Source organism: Conger conger, chromosome 18 (genome assembly GCF_963514075.1).
Source record: "Conger conger chromosome 18, fConCon1.1, whole genome shotgun sequence".
NCBI classification, from domain to species: domain Eukaryota; kingdom Metazoa; phylum Chordata; class Actinopteri; order Anguilliformes; family Congridae; genus Conger; species Conger conger.
In genome coordinates this window covers 6,983,663-7,004,030 of record NC_083777.1, presented here as the reverse complement: position 1 = coordinate 7,004,030, position 20,368 = coordinate 6,983,663, and the positions used below count along the sequence as shown (strand labels likewise).

At 40.1% G+C, this 20,368-nt stretch overlaps 2 protein-coding genes across 2 annotated transcripts; one reads left to right on the top strand and one right to left on the bottom strand.

Annotated features, from left to right (window-relative positions):
• Positions 1-358: 358 nt before the first annotated feature.
• On the bottom strand, positions 359-3,674 carry LOC133118064 (cytochrome c oxidase assembly protein COX20, mitochondrial). The gene is made up of 4 exons (XM_061227742.1): positions 3,583-3,674; positions 3,136-3,250; positions 2,703-2,766; positions 359-1,423 (listed from the first exon to the last, which is right to left on the bottom strand). Exons 1-4 carry the CDS (start codon positions 3,622-3,624, stop codon positions 1,282-1,284), a joined length of 363 nt encoding a protein of 120 aa, XP_061083726.1. The 5' UTR covers positions 3,625-3,674; the 3' UTR covers positions 359-1,281.
• A 1,261-nt stretch (positions 3,675-4,935) lies between these two features.
• On the top strand, positions 4,936-6,763 carry lhb (luteinizing hormone subunit beta). The gene is made up of 3 exons (XM_061227981.1): positions 4,936-5,071; positions 5,756-5,942; positions 6,527-6,763. Exons 2-3 carry the CDS (start codon positions 5,757-5,759, stop codon positions 6,761-6,763), a joined length of 423 nt encoding a protein of 140 aa, XP_061083965.1. The 5' UTR covers positions 4,936-5,071; position 5,756.
• The last annotated feature ends 13,605 nt before the right edge of the window (positions 6,764-20,368 follow it).

Here is a 20,368-nt window from a genome sequence, read left to right as displayed (position 1 = left end):
TAATTATAACACACATTTCAAGTCAGTTGTACGGGCGTGGTCGATCTCCTTACAAGGAGCAGCCATACCCCAGACACAAAAATGTAGGGGTCACAGCATACACTGCATCACCACCCCACCTCCCTCTTCAACTCTCCCTAAAATATACTAGCCAAGAGTAAATTGCATTGGAGACAGGAGATAAAGTTGGTAGAGGGATTAAGAGTTGAAAAATAGCAAGATCCATACAGAAAGACCGGCCTGTCAGAATTCAGAGCCAGGATGGTGTTGTGAGGTGACAATGTTACCCACTGCACCACCTTGTCACCACATAGCTCATGCTACAAATCTCTATGAAAAAAAACTATAGGAGCAGATATGCAATGAGACTAAAACATTTATTGGCCATTAGGACAGAGAATTCTTGATGTCATCAATGACCCTCACCCAATCGCTCAGAGTCTGGTAATAAATGAAACTCCACCCATTCAATCCCCACATGGAAGCGTTTAGACTGAGGCAAGTTGATATTGCAATGCATTTGATTGCTCCAATTTTGCTGATGCTTTAAGCATAACATAATAACGCCATTCAATGTAGTTTGCAGCCATTCACAGATTTACCTTTACAGTCACTTTAAAGAGTTTAACACTGATATTTACATTACAGTTGTTTATCTGATGCTTTTATCTAAAGCGACTTACAGTTGATTAAACTAAGCAGGGGACAATCCCCCCTGGGCCCCAACAGATTTTATCCATAATATATCCGTTATATTAACGGCACAAAACCAATTGCCCCCAAGTTCTTTGGATCCACTCTGTATGCCGGTTTGTACATCCGGATTGTAATAATTGGTTAATTGCTCTTAATTGTACACTGTCTGTTGAAGGATGATTCACCCCCTTAAAATGCAGCCCAAACGATGTAATGCCAGCCAGTTTGTGGTGTTATGTGCGTGGTGTGTATGGTGGAACAGGTGATGTGAAAAGAAGCAAACGGCTGACACCACACTGCCGAGTCAGCAGCAGTATGTCTGCAGCGGGGGGCGTATACGAGCGGCTTGGACATGGCTCACAAATCGGACATTCCAATTTTGCGTGGGATTAGAGATGCCACATTTAATTCAAAAATACTAATCATAATAACTTAGGAACACATTAAAACACAGTTACAAAAAAAAAACAAAAAAACAAAAAAAAAAAGCTTAAATATAAGTCACTTTAATTGCGGTGTGTCCGTTCTGGTGAACTGAAAGGCTGGAAATGACTTTGAAGGACTGATTCCCTGGGGGGAGCAACATCATGAGCTCCGGGCAGGGCCTGCATCTGACCTCCGGGAGGGGTCGAGACTGGTTCCTTCATATACAACTTTGTTCTTTATCCCATCCTGGATCATTCTCTGCTGCAAGCGGAGCCTTGCATTACTGTACCTACAGTAGAACCTTCAAAGACATGAGAACATTATCATTTACATTATCATTTACTCATCCATTCATTCATTCATTCTTTCATTCATTATCCTAACCCGCTTATCCTGAACAGGGTCGCAGGGGGGCTGGAGCCTATCCCAGCATACATTGGCCGAAAGGCAGGAATACACCCTGAACAGGTCGCCAGTCCATCGCAGGGCACACACACCATTCACTCACACACTCATACCTATGGGCAATTTAGACTCTCCAACCGGAGTACCCGGAGGAATTCCACGCAGACACGGGGAGAACATCCAAACTCCGCACAGAGAGGCCCCGGCCGACGGGGATTCGAACCCAGGACCTCCTAGCTGTGAGGCGGCAGTGCTACCCACTGCACCATCCGTGCCGCCTATTATCAATTCAACCAAATTTAAGGGGAGCGAGGAGAGTCTATGAAGCAGGAGTATTATGATGTAGTTTTTAAACTTGTGTTCTGGGACCTCTATCTTTAGATGATCAAGCTCCATTGCATTTAATAGTGCATCTTTACTGCTGTATGCATCTTTTGATTTGCGGTTGCTTAATTGCCCCCTCTGCATATTCTTGGGTGTATTTGGGCTAGCTAACAGAAAGTAGAAAATTGCTTTGTTTGTTCATCTTTGCCATTTCCACACACAGTGGTAAGCTGTGACTTAACATATTCAAGTATAATAGTTAAATATAATAATATCATCAAAGCATTGTGACCTCAACATGTTAAAGGAAGCTAGCTTAGACACAGGGATTTGTATAAATTTGGTTCTCAAATGGTTCTTACTAGATGTCCGTGACCTCTGTGTGGAGGTCTAATTTGAGCTGAAACTGTAGGGCCAGAGCACACTGAGCTCGGCACAGAGCTCGGCACAGAGCTCACACTGAGCTCACACTGAGTTCAGCACTGAGCGCGACACTGAGCGCGACACTGAGCGCGACACTGAGCGCGACACTGAGCGCGACACTGAGCGCGACACTGAGCGTGACACTGAGCTCAGCATTGAGCTGGACACTGAGCTGGACACTGAGCTGGACACTGAGCTGGACACTGAGCTGGACACTGAGCTCAGCATTGAGCTGGACACTGAGCTGGACACTGAGCTGGACACTGAGCTGGACACTGAGCTCAACACTGAGCTCAACACTGAGCACATCCCAGATTTCCTAGCCCTAGCATGGAGAGCAGTGTGCACATTTACAGCCCACACCGGGCCAATATGGGCATGTTTGTCGGGGCATCGTTAATGGCGAGGAAAGATGAAAAGATGATTACCAAGATCCAAGAGTTGTCAACAAGAAACCCGCAACACCAAAGTCAAAAGACCTTTTGACTCGACCTGGGGATGGAAGAAAATAGAGTACATTTAACATTACTATTATCATCACACATGGATTTTTACGATAACCTTTCCCAGGAAATTTCAGCATTCTGCATTTCAGTATGCAATTGTTATGCAGGCAAGCCATCCGTTACGTTACATTTGCGGGTCACAATGTCTTTGTTCAACCAAGAGTCTGACACTTCTTAGTGTTTAAACGAAACAAAAGCTGCCATAGATCTTCAATACCTGAGATACTAATAAAAAGGCAGTTACCCTACCAAAAGTGTTTGATGGGAGGGGAGCAGAGCCATGCAATTGACAGCAGGGTGGATCCGAATGTAACTGAGTGCGATTGTATAAGAAGCGTGTGCACTATTATCTTACTTGTGACTAAAAAGTGTCCCAACCCCGCGACGAGGGAGCCTCCTGCACCGTGCAGCAGAGACTCTCTTGCGCACGGGGTCTTCTGAATGTCAAGTATTCCTAACAACTTGAAGGACTGCAAAGAAACACAACAAAGCTATATTCGTCACCCAGCGTTACAAGCCTGTAAACTACACACACCGGTGGGTAATTTAGCTATCCATCCAGCTAGTTGACCAGCGTGGCTAACAAAGAAGCTTTACCGTGGTTCGCAAACAACTGATAATAATTCGCTGTCTAATGACAAATTACAGCCAGACAATGCCATGTAACCGAGTCACTTTAAACGGCTAGCAAGTTCATTCTCTCTTCCACCTAGCTTACACTTCACTTGTTTGATAACGTTATCTACCTAACTAGTTTATTATACGTTGATAAAGCATACGCTTTGGAAGTGAATATGTTCACCTTTTGCCCGTCTTCACTTTCACCTTCACCTTCACCCGTCATGGTATACAACTTAGATTGACATTACATTGGAATCATTGGTTTTATTTTTGCATTAATACGCATGCGCATTTCATGAGTAAGCGTCCGTCCTATATTACCAGCCGTGTATCCCTTCACTACTGCATTTAGAGTTCCTGCATGTCTTCGTTAGTCATGCCGTTACCGCCGCCCACTAAGTGTATAGTATTGAGCAAACTCCAGCGAACCGACACCCCCTGATTGAAGGTGTTCAGAATTAAAAGAATGTATGTAGTGCCACAGCATTTCAAGGTAGTGTTCTTTATTTTTAGCTTTAAAATCCTTGATTTATCACCGGATATTATAGTGTGTACTATTTATCTCTCAAGCCTTGAATAAGAAAAGCAATCACCAACGGCTTCTGACGAAGCAGCCCCAGTTTCAACATGGATTAGAACATTCTGGGCAGGTTTCATCCTGCAGGGAAATATTATCCCATTCAAACATCGATAAGCATCCAAGGCAATCAGAGTAGAGGCAGGAAATACATCTGCTTTGCAAATTATTTTTAACTGTCAGTTCAGGTAAGAAACCAGTTCTACAGTAATGGCAACTGAGAGCCAAGAAGAATGAGATGACTGAACCAATTTTCAGAGTGGTGTGTCAATGCAGATTATGTATATGTATAGCAAAATATTTAAACTTTCTCACTTTACTGTTTAGCAGAGCTGTCACTTGTTGCTTTGCTTGTGAGTTTGGCTGGTAATAATTATATGGTACAAAATAAAAAGTTCAGATGATTATAATTAGACTAGTTTTGAAGCACAATATTTTCACTCAAGCTACAGCATCAGCAGGACATCAAATTCATAACCTAGGTTGCATAATCATATCGGGCCATGAAATCACCCATAATCCCAGCATTGGCCAAAACCAACACATTATTTTTAAACTATTGTTAGCTTATATTGATACAAACAATAATAGCAGATGAATGCATTGTAAAGCCAGTACATTTTAGCAAAGACCCTGGCATCCCAGAAGTTGGTCACAAGAGAGTTGATCCAGCATGAGTATTCTAAACTCTGAGGTCCAGGCAGTGAGGAAGAAGGTACTATGTTTTTTCTAGGGTTTGGCGATCAAAGGCACACTTTTGCAAAGCAAGAAAGCACTAAACATACAAGGCCAATGTCTGTTCGTGAAAGAGCACTCGTGGGTCTTTATTTTGTTCCATCATGCAGTGTTCCATGAGAGATTATTTGTGCAGCACGATAAACAGGAAGGCGCCTTACTGTGTCACAGTGCTTGCTAATAATCCATCGTGACATTAATGTTAAATTCAGGGCTGACCTACAAGGTCAGTGTGTGGGTTGAGCTTCAACACAATGACATCAATTGCTTCCACTGTATAAAATGGACAAAGACTGATGTGAGAACCAAGACCAAACTTTACTGCGGCCAGCTGAGCCACTGGAATACAGTCTCTCAGGTGAGTCAAATTCATCATGACCTGTCTTCTTTGAAAAATGACCACGGGTGAAATTACTAGTTCACATAGGCATGGCAGTTGCAGTTTAATGTTTGATTTGAGTTATTCCATTTCATTATAGCACCTGTGAATACAACTTTGTTCTGACTGAGTTGCAATGTCTGACTGCCTATCAACCAGTTTTATTATTTGCCCAAATCAGAGGTTATGACAGATTATTGTAATAATATTGATAATCTCATCAGAGCAAAATAATACATGCAAATCTTTAAATGTATATTCATCCTTTATATGTATGGATATTGCCACGATTAACAAGTTTAATGGAAATTAAAGGCCCTACTGCATTATTGAGCATTCAAATCCTTGCCTACCTGCCTATAACTGGCTTCTTACCTGTACTCACAAACCTACATGCTTATTTCTGCCTCTCTACCTACCTGCATCTGCCTCTCTACCTGCTTATGTACCTATATCTGCGTTCTCACTACACATGCTATATACTTAGCTGTATCTACCTTCGCTTAGAGAATTTCATTTAATTCAACTATTTTGCTTTGTGTAAGGCTATATTTGGAATACATTTCCTGGGTGCAGTGTTATACCAAGAAGGCATTCAGGTTATATTACAAGCTCTGGATTTAACATGTATGTTAGTGAAAGAGTTGCTTTGTTTTCCTACAGGATGTCAATCTACCCAGAATGCAGTTGGCTCCTCTTTGCATGCATGTGCCACCTCCTTGTGTCTGCTGGAGGCTCTGTACTGCAGCCTTGCGAGCCAATCAATGAGACCATTTCTGTGGAGAAAGATGGATGTCCAAAATGTCTGGTGTTCCAGACCTCCATCTGCAGTGGCCACTGCATGACCAAGGTAGCGTGTCTCAGTCACGTGGCTTCCCCAGGTCATGGGTCTTACACTCTGTAATCTTCAGCATTGGTGTTTATTTGTACGCAATACATTACATGACATTACATTACATGTTATTTAGCTGACGCTTTTATCCAAGTTGATTAGTTGATTATTGCAGTTGATTAGGCTAAGCAGGGGACAATGTGGGGTTAAGGGCCTTGCTCAAAGGCCCAACAGCTGTGCGGATCTCATTATGGCTACATTGGGGATTGAACCGCCAACCTTGTGGGTCCCAGTCATATACCTCAACCACTAGGCTACCGGCTACAATAGTACAATAGTTCATGTACACATTAGTAACAGGGGTCTGTGTGCAAGAAAAGAGATTTTAACAGACTGTGACATCAGTAGAAATAAAATTTTACATTTAGGATTGAAGACACAAATCTCCATTATCAATCAAAAGAAAACCCTACTATTTGCTACTTTCAGAAAAATTGGTTCAGCTCCACATTCATGAATCCTATATTTGAAACAGTGGAGTCTTGCGGCCACGTAGTGAGTTTAGATAAACTGTACGTAATGCTAGGCTCTCCGTTCCTCAGGACCCAAGCTACAAGAGCCGACTGTCCACGGTGTACCAGCGAGTGTGCACGTACCGGGACGTCCGCTACGAGACAGTCCGTCTGCCCGATTGCCGCCCCGGAGTGGATCCCCATGTGACCTTCCCCGTGGCTCTGAGCTGTGACTGTAACCTGTGCACCATGGAGACCTCTGACTGCACCATCCAGAGCCTGAGGCCTGACTTCTGCATGAGCCAGAAAGCCACTCTCCCTGCTTAGGAGGAGCCCGAGGATTGGCCAGAACCACTCTTACCCGGCATGCATCTGCATTCCTGAAACACATGCAGAGATGCTTAGCGTTTGTGCTTCATAAGGAAGCAATTGCATTACATACACTCCTGTGATATCAATAAAGTGGTTTTCAGCAAATCATTGATAGTAAATATTTTCTGTTTTTATTTCTAATTCCCTGCAGAATAGGTTTGTTAAGAAGCATTGAGTGAGACCCTGTTTGTAAATGGTGCAATAGTTATTATTATAATTTTATTTATTTATTTATTTTTTTACAAAGAAATATACGGAAGGCACATTCATTGGTGGGATACCAGTCAAAAGTTTGGACACACCTTGTCCTTTTCTGCTTTATCCTATTAATCCTTTATTTTCTCTGATTGTATTCAAACAATCTATAAAAAACAATATATTCTCAGCTTTTTTTTACATATTGGTTTCACCATGTAGTACAAATTAATAAAATAGTAATGTTTTGGATTTGGTTGCATATTGTTGTCATGACTTCCTGAAGTCTGTGACCTATCAAGTCTGGTCACATTTTCTCTATCACATTTTCAGGTTGTCATACAAGTGATACAAAAATCTTGTTGCATTTGAATGGATCGCTATGGGAACTGGGGGTGCGACTAGATTCAGCATTAAATTACGCCAAAACAGGACAGAACACATTTGTTGGCGAAATGGATTTATGTCATCAAGGGTCCAAGGTAAGAGATGGGCCTCAAAACATTGTGCTGCTGCCAGATATGCTATAGATATTACAAGGGACCCCTGACTAATTTTCCTGTTGAACTCAATGGAATAATTATTCAGCAGAAAGAACCCTTGAAGTATCTGCTGAATATCGAATAGCAGCATAGTAGTTTGTTGAAGTATCTGCTGCATATCAAATCGCAGCACAGTAGTTTGTTGAAGTATCTGTGGAATATCGAATCGCAGCATAGTAGTTTGAGGCTGCTTTGATGCCTCAGACCCTTGATTAATTAAAGCCATTTAGCCAACAAATGTGTTCCATACTATATCAACATAATTTACAACTGAATCTAGCCCCACCCCCCAATTCCGATAGAGATCCATTCAAAAGAGTTAGATTATCGCACGTAAGATGAGCTGAAAATTAGATATCAAGACTCTTGTGATAGGTCAAAGACATCAGGAAGTCATGGAAAACAACGGATATGTATTGCTGGAGTGGTTCACCCCCATGCAGGGATAAGATCAGCCAAATATACAACACCAAAGACACCAAAATGAGACATTATACATTTGTGATGCTTTGGAACAAAGGGACATTTTTCATTGTGATGCTCATGTTATTAATACATTTCCAAGTTTTACGAAACACATTGGTTCACAGTCGTCGGGGGAGAAAATATTCTACTAATTCAATGATGATCCAATAAACAAAACATAAAAAATAAAGGAATAAGACTTTAGTGAGCCTGTGGACAAAGTGAAATGGTAGGCTCCAGTATTTTTATTTAGAAGAATGAAAGCAGCTGAATATTTTATAAAGCATCCTAAAACAAAGCAGATACATTGAATTTGTCTGTGTGAAAACTTGGATGAACAAAAACATGTCTGTTACATTATAATATAAATTATAATGGCTTAAGGCTGCTGATACAAGTACCATTCAGTATGCACATATGGTCCCAAATAATACATGAACCTGTCCGTGGAAAGTATAATGTTCACTCTAATTACATTCATAATATCATATAATATTATATCATGTATAATATAATACATACAATTACATTCATTGCTTTATTAGACGATTTAGTACATGACTGACAGTTAAGCGGAGAAATAACAGCTTTTGTATTTTGCTCAATTCTGAAAATATTACCAGATCTAGATTAATCATTTATGAATAACACTCAACCCTTGCCTATGATTACATACCATACTGACATTTCTGGGACATACCATTCACATGCAATTTGACCATTAATACCGGGAGTGAAATGTTGTGGAACACTGTTCCCTCACGATCCCCCCATACACACCTTCAAGAGTGGTTTCATTAAGGCCAGGATGAAGTCAAACATCTTCCACCCCTGGCCCCAACAATCACCAAGCATGAAAAACTTTTATCAGAAGATCTGGAGCACTGACAGCAAAGCAGACGTTCACTTCCTTCATCCCTGAAACAACTGGAGGCTCCAATATCCAAATACACAGTTCTGAACATGTATGACGGCATTTAAAGAGGGACTGAATCTGTTCTGAAGACAATGTGGAGAGCTGACTCCTTATCTCTTCATATTCAGATATTGTTTGGTGTTCCCAGTATTTTATATTTCCTGTTGTAAAAGCATGACCTATACACTGGTAATATTTTCACTAAGAACAGTGGGGGTATCTCTGTTCTCCCTGTGAGTTTTGCGTCTCTTAGTCTAAATATACAGTAGGGGGTCAGCTAGGGGGCTAAGGAAGATAAATGTACAAGAAACAATATTCAATATATGTGAATCCTTGAAAGATGAAGTGATATTAAACATCAATAATATACTTGGACAGAACATGACTTTATATATGAGCAGGATAAGTGCCAGTGTACCCAGAATTATTTTCTTTTCTTCGTGTGGGACAGAGATGGAGTGAGAGAGGGCTCTGCATATGGCTCCCAGGAAGAACAGAAGAAGGAGCAATGGGATTATTATAAAGGAGGCAAATGGAAACAAAATACCACTGTAGCCTGACCAAAAACTGAAAAGAAATCCTATTGAGAACAGCACCAGAGATAGCCAGACAGCCAGTGAAATGAGTATGGGGTGTTTGATAGTGTGGTGACATCGATACCACAACAGATGCACGACCAGGAGGTATCTCTCCAGCGCAATACACACCATGAACCCAATACTGGCCAATACACCAAACATGAACAGAGATAAAGCAAATATCATAGTAAACACTTCTAAAAGTCTACCAATCATCTGGATGAAATCAGAAATGAGGAGGTTAATGACATAAACGGGTATGATATAGCCAGTCCTGACCTGATGATAAAGGACAAAAACAGCAGAGAACTGGCAGCTCAATGCTTATAGTTACAATGTCAATCACAGTCAATGGATTAAAGCAAAGGAATGATGCAAAATTGTCCAGGCTGTAATTGAAGTCAGTCATTTCCCCCGGAGGCACACGTGTTGAATTAAAGTAGTCCATGGTGTCCAGGTCAGCTGTTCAGTTTGACATTTGTGATTCTTCACTTCCTGAGACCTTCACAGAGGCCACTCTAAAGAGAGACAAGAGAGGCGTTAAAAAGGTGTCACTTTTGAACAGGTCAAGTATCCGTCTGTGCAGACATGTGTATGTCTACGTAGTATGCGCATTATTTCTGCCTGCATGTACACAGTAGTAACCAACGAGCATATATAGCCTGTATATATTTATATATATATATATATATATATATATATATATATATATATATATATATATATATATTTTTTTTTTTTTTCTTGAAACTATTTACTTGTCCATACTGACTGGCCAAATTAGATGAATACATGTTTGCTTCTGCCATGGGGCAAACACACCTGTGCCAATTGCCATATTGATGTAGTTCCTACAGCTGTGTGGAGGAGTGCATAATTTTAGGCAGGTGTGTGCAAGTATACCAAGAAGAATTGATGCTGTTTTGAAGGCAAAGGGTGATCACACCGAATATTGATTTGATGTAGATTTAGATTTTTCTTCTGTGCACACACTTTGCATTTTGTTAAGTGATGAAAAGAAATTATTAAATTATGATTTCGATTTTTGAAAGCATTCTTACTTTACAGGATTTTTTCACGCCTGCCCAAAACCTTTGGACATTACTGTACTTCTGTTTCCTGTATGCAATACACAGCATCCTGTACCTGTTTCCTGTATGTAATACGTTGCATCCTGTACCCGTTTCCTGTATGTAATAGTGCACCCTGTACCTGTTTCCTGTATGTAATACGTTGCTTACTTTAGCTGTTTCCTGTCCTATTTTGGATGCTGCATACTTCCCATTGAGCCATTCTTTGTCATACACTGATGAAGACCCTGTGTGGTCACAACAGGTTGGTTTTTTAAAACTTTTATCAATAGATTTAACATTCTGCCTCAAGCTTCGAGTAAGTCAAACATTTATTATTCTTTGCCGATGACTCCTGAAACTAATTTTTCTTATTTTGGATTGTAGGCTCCTGCTGTTATGAAACACTTAACAAGTGGGAGCACAGTTTCAAAGTGAAATGAATTATCAGGACAACAAAAGGCTCCTGTATGCTGAAGGTATTATACACAAAAATGAGATGCATTAAAGAGAGATTATTCTTTCATCCACACACATGTGCTGACACAGGCTTACACAGATTTGTGTTGAATTCTTTCTTTTTCACTTTTTCATTTTCATGCAAAAAATAGATACAAGATTTCTAAAAGAATATATACATGGTATGTTTTTCACACTCCACGCTCCCCTGTCATAGCATTTTCTGTTTCCTGCCTGGTTATTCGTGTCTCTTGTCCTAGTTCACTTGCAAAGAGTTATAATATCGATTGTCAGATAAGTTGAAAATAAGATATCCAGACTCTGGTGATAGGTCAAAGACATCAGCTGGAGTGGTTCACCCCCATGCAGAGATAAGATCAGCCAAATATACAACACCAAAGACACCAAAATGAGACATGCATTTGTGATGCTTTGGAACAAAGGGACATTTTTCATTTTGATGCTCATGTTATTAATACATTTCCAAGTTTTACTGTGTTGTTTCACAGTCATTTGGGGTGGAAAAATTATACTAATTCAATGATGATCCAATAAACAAAACATCAAAAATAAAGGAATAAGACTTTATTGAGCCTGTGAAGAATGAAAGCAGCTGAATATTTTATAATGGATCCTAAAACAAAGCGGAGGCATTGAATTTGTCTGTGTGAAAACTTGGATGAACAAAAACATGTCTGTTACATTATAATATAAATTATAATGGCTTAAGGCTGCTGATACAAGTACCATTCAGTATGCACATATGGTCCCAAATAACACATGAACCTGTCCGTGGAAAGTATAATGTTTGTTTAAAGTTTAGTCTAATTACACATATAATATCATATAATATTATGTAATGTATAATATAATACATACAATTACATTCATTGCTTTATTAGGAGATATCGTGCATGTATTTTGAACAATTCTGAAACCAGAATCTTACCAGAGCTATATTAATCATTTTTTAATATGAATAACATTCATATAACATCAACATCCTTGCCTATGTTTACATACCATAATTACTTCTGGGACATACCATTCACATGCAATTTGACCATTAATACCGGGAGTGAAATGTTGTGGAACACTGTTCCCTCACAATCCCCCCATACACACATTCAAGAGTGGTTTCATTAAGAACAGGATGAAGTCAAACATCTTCAACCCCTGGCCCCAACAATCACCAAGCATGACAAACTTTTATGAGAAGTTCTGGAGCACTGACAGCAAAGCAGACATTCACTTCCTTCATCCCTGAAACAACTGGAGCCTCCAATATCCAAATACACAGTTCTGAACATGTATGATGGTATTTGAAGAGGGACTGAATCTGTTCAGAAGACAATGTGGTGGCCTGACTCCTGTTGTAAAAGCATGATCTATACACTGGTAATATTTCCACTGAGAACAGTGGAGGTATCTCTGCTCTCCCTGTGAGTTTTGTGTCTCTTAGTCAAAATATACAGTAGGGGGTCAGCTAGGGGGCTAAGAAAGATACATATATGAGAAACAATATCCAATATATCAGAAACCTTGAAAGATGAAATGATATTAAACATCAATAATATATTTGGACAGAACATGACTATATATATGAGCAGGATAAGTGCCAGTGTACCCAGAATCCTTTTCTTTTCTTCGTGTGGGACAGAGATGGAGTGAGAGAGGGCTCTGCATATGGCTCCCAGGAAGAACAGAAGAAGGAGCAATGGGATTATTATAAAGGAGGCAAATGCAAACACAAAACCACAGTAGCCTGACCAAAAATTGAAATAAAATCCTATTGAGAAGAGCCCCACAGATGGCCAGACAGCCAGTGAAAGGAGTATGGAGTGTTTGATAGTGTGGTGACATCGATACCACAACGGATGCACAACCAGGAGGTATCTCTCCAGAGCAATACACACCATGAACCCAATACTGGCAAATACACCAAAAATGTACAGAAATCTAGCAAATTTCTTAATATATAAAAAAGTATCTGCTTCCATTAAAATCATTGACAATTCAATTAAAATTCTACCAATGATCTGGATGAAATCTGAAATGAGGAGGTAATGACATAAACGGGTATGACATAGCGAATCTTGACCTGATGATAAAGGACAAAAACAGCCCAGCAGAGAACTGGCAGCTCAATGATTATAGTTACAATGTCAATCACAGTCAGCAAAGGCTGAATGTCAAACATTTCCAGGCTGTCATTGAAGTGAGTCTCATCCATCATTTCCCCCGGAGGCACACGTGTTGAATTAAAGTAGTCCAAGGTGTCCAGGTCAGCTGTTCAGTTTGACATTTGTGATTCTTCGCTTCCTGAGACATTCACAAGGGCCACTCTAAAGAGAGACAAGAGAGGCATTAAAAAGGTGTCACTTTTGAACAGGTCATGCGTCCGTCTGTGCAGACGTGTATGTCTATGTAGTATGTACATTATTTCTGCCTGCATGTACACAGTAGTAACCAACGAGCAAAAGATTATCCAGATTGTTTTGCGTCAACATTCATTTTTAACGAGTACATTTTTATTTTAAATCTAAATACATTTTTCCCTTTTCATAATTTTGCTTTTTCAGAAAGTAACATTACATTATGTTGACAAAAGAAAAACTATTGTGACATTGATGTTATGCTCACTCAGGTTACTTGGCTCAAAGTTTTGTATTATCTCTTGGAAGGGTGAGGACAGAGATGAATTATCAGGACAACAAAAGGCTCCTGTATGCTGAAGGTACTACACGCAAAAATGAGATGGATTAAAGAGACATTATACTTTCACTCATGCCTGTCATTTAATAAAGAAATCTTTTCTGCCTACTCCTGGGATGTACTTGGTTGTTTGGTCGGGGTACCTGATAATGTTCATGTGATTAGAAAATAAAAACCTCATACTAAGGCCAGTTATATCAATAGCTATATATTTTCTTTCTTTTCATGAAACTATTTTCTTTACTTGTCCATACTGAGTGGCCAAATTAGATGAATACATGTTTGCTTCTGCCATGGGGCAAACACACCTGTGCTAATTGCCTAATTGATGTAGTTCCTACAGCTGTCAGCTTTGTGTGGAGGAGTGGCATTTGCCTTCGGGTTACATTTACAAAGTAAAAACTTAAAGCTTCGAACAAAAAGCTAATTCTAACTTTAAGCTGCCTGACCAGAACCTGCAGTGTCTGTTGCAGCTAGCACTAGTGTTGCTTACAACTTGCCAAACAATCTTCATTACAAAACTGTCCACACAAAAAAATGACATGAATAAAACAATGAAGACTCCCAGGCTTCCCATTAAAAATTAACCAGAAGAAATATGCACCCATGAACATTTGAAATAAGGAATAATAATCAGTGCAGTTATATGAGAGACATGACAGTCACCTTTAAGTGTGAAGCGTGAAGTTGAGAATTGGCTTGATGGAGCTTTGGCAGTTACACGTTTGCCCGTTTCCTCAGAACTGCACAGATCACTGAGAGAGAGAGGCATGTATATTTCACTAATTTCTCAATTTCATTTTAACCCAATAAAAAATAAACTACAACCAAATACTGAATTAGTATATTACAATATCAAGTGAACAGCGTACATAAAAAAAGTTTGAAAAACAGTACAAATAGAGATGGTCTTTTGTCCTGAATCAACCGAACCCAGCTAATTCTCGAACCCAGATTCACTCTCAGAAAGCAACCATGAACTTACCAAAAGAAGTTCTTTGGACAGAGCTCCTTCTTCAGTTTCTCTGACGTTTGACTAACTGTTCAAGGAACTTGGCTAACACTGACGCATACTCTAGTAATAGTCATATATAAATGAACTTGGTTAGCTCAGAGACACATACACAGATAGTGCTAGTGCATCTACACAATAGAAGAAGAGACACGCCTCTTTGTATCAAAAGCGTTTCTGGAATAGAGTTCAGGGAATCATACTATCAAAGTTAAAGTATTTAATCTATAAGTAATCATTTTAATAATTCAATTACCAATTAACCCATCTTCTCATTTACAAGGTTTCAATAACTTATTTACATTACATTACATTATTGGCATTTGGCAGACGCTCGTATCCAGAGCGACGTACCCTTGATTAGACTAAGCAGGAGACAATCCTCCCCTGGAGCAATGCAGGGTTAAGGGCCTTGCTCAAGGGCCCGATGGCTGTGCGGATCTTATTGTGGCTACACCAGGATTAGAACCACCGACCTTGCGTGACCTACGCTACAGGCCACCCCATTTATTTAGAAATGTTGTTGATAGTGATGAAAAAGGTTATCAAAGGAAAGAGGGATTATTTGCATTTATTAAATGGTTGGCATTATAGCGCCTTCATCCAAAGCGCTGTAGAATTGATGCTTCTCATTCACCCATTCAGACACACACTCACACACCAACGGCAATTGGCTGCCATGCAAGGCACCGACCAGCTCGTCAGGAGCATTTGGGGGTTAGGTGTCTTGCTCAGGGACACTTAGATACAACCCTCCGACTGCCAGACGACTGCTCTTACTGCCTGAGCCATGTCGCCCCCTATTATTATGTAGTATATATATAAATCCTTCATTTTACCTTGTGACTGGTGACTGGTAGACACAAAAGTTTATCACACTCTAAATGCCAGAATTCCACAAAATAAATGTGTCTACTTTTTCTTAGTGTCCAGTAAGGTGAATCCACAAGTATCTTAATACAAGATACTACTTGTGTAAAAAAATGTATTCACCTTACTGGACACTTTGTGCCTCACAATAGCACAGAGCATAAAAGAACAACAGCACTTTTTTTAACATCAAATAGAAGTATCAGTGTTGCTTCAACTGTTGCTTTTTTCCTGTTCAACAGGAAAAAATAATTAAACAAACAGGCTAAGGAGAAAACTTGAAAAAGTGTTTGTTTCTCATACTGTATGGTATATTCTGTAGCTCTGTTTCTTGTATGCAATAGGTTGTACTGTTTTGTAGGTCTGTTTCGTGGAATACAGTGAATACTATAGCTCTGCTTACTGTAATAATATGCATACTGTAGCTCTGTTTTGTGAAATGTTATGAATATATTTAAATAGTATAGCTCTGTTTGCTGTAAAATACTGCATACTGTAGCAGTTCCCTATATGTAATATGCTGCATATAGTAGTTCAATTTCCTGTATATCACTGATTCTTGAGAGTTGGGACAAAACATGTCCTACATAGAAAAGTCTAATTTATATTAAAAATCAAGAAATTCATCATGATTTACATACTTACAAAGTTAAATCTAAAGGAACTGTGTATACCTATGTTATTTTTTAGCACATCTTTTTTTGGGGGAAATTTGTTTAAATGTATGGTCTGTGGTTAGAAGGTCCATGTTATTGTACTTGTCCTCAGCAAGAGGTCACAATATTGACCAGCCCAAAAAAACTTTAAAAAACTCTACAATTGTGAATACATATACAGTGGTGTGAAAAAGTGTTTGCCCCCTTCCTGATTTCTTATTTTTTTGCATGTTTGTCACACTGAAATGTTTCAGATCATCAAACAAATTTAAATATTAGTCAAAGACAACACAAGTAAACACAAAATGCAGTTTTTAAATGAAGGTTTTTATTATTAAGGGAGAAAAAAAATTCAAACCTACATGGCCCTGTGTGAAAAAGTGATTGCCCCCTAAACCTAATAACTGGTTGGGCCACCCTTAGCAGCAACAACTCCAATCAAGCATTTGCGATAACTTGCAATGAGTCTCTTACAGCACTGTGGAGGAATTTTGGCCCACTCATCTTTGCAGAATTGTTGTAATTCAGCCACATTGGAGGGTTTTCGAGCATGAACCGCCTTTTTAAGGTCATGCCACAGCATCTCAATAGGATTCAGGTCAGGACTTTGACTAGGCCACTCCAAAGTCTTCATTTTGTTTTTCTTCAGAGGTGGACTTGCTGGTGTGTTTTGGATCATTGTCCTGCTGCAGAACCCTCAGAGTTCATTTCAGTTCATTTCATTTCAGCTTGAGGTCACGAACAAATGGCCGGACATTCTCCTTCAGGATTTTTTCGTAGACAGCAGAATTCATGGTTCCATTTATCACAGCAAGTCTTCCAGGTCCTGAAGCAGCAAAACAGCCCCAGACCATCACACTACCACCACCATATTTTACTGTTGGTATGATGTTCTTTTTCTGAAATGCGGTGTTACAGTTCTTTGGATGTTGTTGTGGGGTAAATGGTAAATGGCAGGCATTTATATAGTGCCTTTATCCAAAGCGCTGCACAATTGATGCTTCTCCATTCACCCATTCATACACACACTCACACACCGATGGTGATTGGCTGCCATGCAAGGCACCGACCAGCTCGTCAGGAGCATGTGGGGGTTAGGTGTCTTGCTCAGGGACACTTCGACAGGGGGGGCGGGGGATCAAACTGGCAACCCTCCGACTGCCAGACGACTGCTCTTACTGCCTGAGCCATGTCTTTTGGATGAGTCGTCGCTGCGCTCTTGGGGTAATTTTGGTCGGCCGGCCACTCCTGGGAAGGTTCACCACTGTTCCATGTTCTCGCCATTTTGTGGATAATGGTTCTCACTGTGGTTCGCTGAAGTCCCAAAGCTTTAGAAATGGCTTTATAACCTTTTCCAGACTTTTTCACACAGGGCCATGTAGGTTTGGATTTTTTTTCTCCCTTAATAATAAAAACCTTCATTTAAAAACTGCATTTTGTGTTTACTTGTGTGGTCTTTGACTAATATTTAAATTTGTTTGATGATCTGAAACATTTAAGTGTGACAAATGTAGGGACTACAACTTCCACATTCCCACAGGAAAATTCCGCGGCGTCCACCACGAATGACGTCTAACGTGGTGAATGCAACACTACCACACATGCTCTGGTAAGTTTCACATTTTTTGATATTTTAGACAATGTCAATATTCCTATGGTCACAGCTGGACAATGTCAACACCATAAACCATAGTGGATTGAATTTAAGCATTTTAGTGAGGTTATTGAGACAGCTAGCAACTGAGGAAAAACTAGCTAGCTGCAGTGTACAATACATGTTTTGGAGGGAAAATACATGCCCTTACGTCAACTTCGGCTGACGGAGTTGACAAATCCACCTATAACCTCTTAATGTGCTAATATAATATTATTTGTGAACATAGTAAAGGATTAAAATGTTATTTCAGGGTTTTATTTACACATAAATGTACACATGTAAATGTACATGCATTACATTATTTAACCATACTGTATAACCTACACTTCTGACTTGTAGAGCATGGGCAGGCTGTGGTCTGCTTATAATTATGTAACTTTCCCAGCACTTATATATTAAATAAAAAAGCCAGTGTGTAGATTTTCGCAACATCTGGTTGTGAAACTGAATATTACATTGAATGGCGGCCTCTGTAGAGGGACCCACTGGATGGAGACTGGCTAGCAGTAGTATATGATGACCACTGGTGGCTAGCCAAGTTGCTGTGGATACTGAGCATCAAGATGTGAAAGTGGAGGTTCTGCATCCCCATGGTCCAACAGCAAAGGTTCAACCTAAGCTTGGCAGGAAGGATGTCTGTCTCTGCCCAGTTGAAGACATCATAGTGAAACTAATGGGAAATGCATCACCAGTCCAATCACGAACACGAGAGATCTAGAGCATAGCCCCTGATGTGATGGACTTCATAGAGCATGAGCATGTCTGACGCCTGTTGCTCAAGGCATAAGTGCAGGTTAGACAAAAATGAAATCTTAAGTAAGCTAACTGAACCTGTTTCTAGGCTACAGATTTTGTGTTGCAAGCCTTTTGAGCAGTATTGTTGTTAAGGAATGTCAATTTAAGATCACACCCAGTATGAAGTAGGCAGTGCAGGGCAATCACACCCACACTCCCACTCTCTCTCTCTCTCTCTCTCTCTCTCTCTCTCACACCCCCCATACACACCCAACCACACACACACACCCCACCCACACACACATGCCACTTTAAAAAAGAAAATCAGGATGAAGACCAAGCAAATGAACAACTGACACAGTATTGAGTTGTCATCTCTCTGACACTTTTGATTTATCTTTCCAGTTAGTCATGGGACCCACACCAGAAAGGCACCAGAAAACGTAGAGGAGGAAGTGGGGGGGGGGGGGGGGGGCACAGGAGGAGAGGAAGAGGAGAAGAGGTGGATGAGAAAGAGGAGAGCAGGAAGGGGAAGGGCCCCTGCATACAGTATGTTCAATATAAGATGAGGAGTAGTTAGTTCTTCATCTATTGTCACCTCCATCTGTTCAAAAACACATTTGTTTGTTAATCAGCAATGCACACACATTTCTTGTCAACACCGTCAGTTCTTCGTCAACACCGTCAGATGTATGTTTTTGTTAATTTTTGAAAAAAAATTAATTCTTTCTTCAGTTTATGTTGTTTATGTAATAAAGGACCATGTGATCTACATCCTCTTATGTCTTATTTATTTAAGGAAATTGTTTTAGAAATCTGGGTTTTCAGAATAGTGTGAAATCACAACTTAAGTTTACATGTTGTATTTTATTACATATCAGAGTAACTAAACACTATTACAACATACTTCAGAACTTTAGATTCTTGTTGGACTGGAAGAATTAAAATTGTATACTTTTTAGTGTGTCTGACGGAGTTGACACAAATCAAGTTCTAAAGGGAAACATGTTGTCATGGTGGGAGGTAATACCCGTGGTGATCGCTAGAGGGCCTAGGATCATTGGTAACACCTGTTCCTCGTTTGCACCAGGGGAATTGCCTCCCAGCAGAGTATTTAAGGCCAGTTCTGAGTGGTCTTTAGTGCTTCTGTGTTACCGTTCGCCCTAGCACAAAGCCGGTAAATGCACAAGGTAGACTGCGTTTATACGAGTCAGGTGCAGGTGCAGGTGCAGGTGCAGGTGCAGGTGCAGGTGCAGGTGCAGGTGCAGGTGCGTGTGAGCGTGTGTGCGTGTGTGTGTGTCTAAGCCATACAATTAAAAGAAAAGAAAAGAACAAAGGTAAGGAAGGCGCTCGGTTTAGTTGTTGGGTTCACTGAAGCCTTCCCTAAGGGTTTTCATTTTTGTTTTGGGCTTGTGTGAGCCGGTGGTAGAGGGACGTTGTCCCCGGTATCTGTATTTTAGTTTGTGTTTTGCCTGAGCTGCGCCTCATGGGTTTTTTGTTTCATGCCTAGTGGTTTTTTTCTAGGTTGTACTTTTATTTCTGAACTCCCCATTTATCTGTATCTGTGCTCGCCTTTAAGCACAATTAGTGATTTGATTATTCGCCCTGTTTTGTGAGGGTTGTTTTATTTTTCTTCAGCCGTTTTGGGCTTGTTTTCTGTTTCCTTATTAAGAATCGCCTTCGGGTTAGT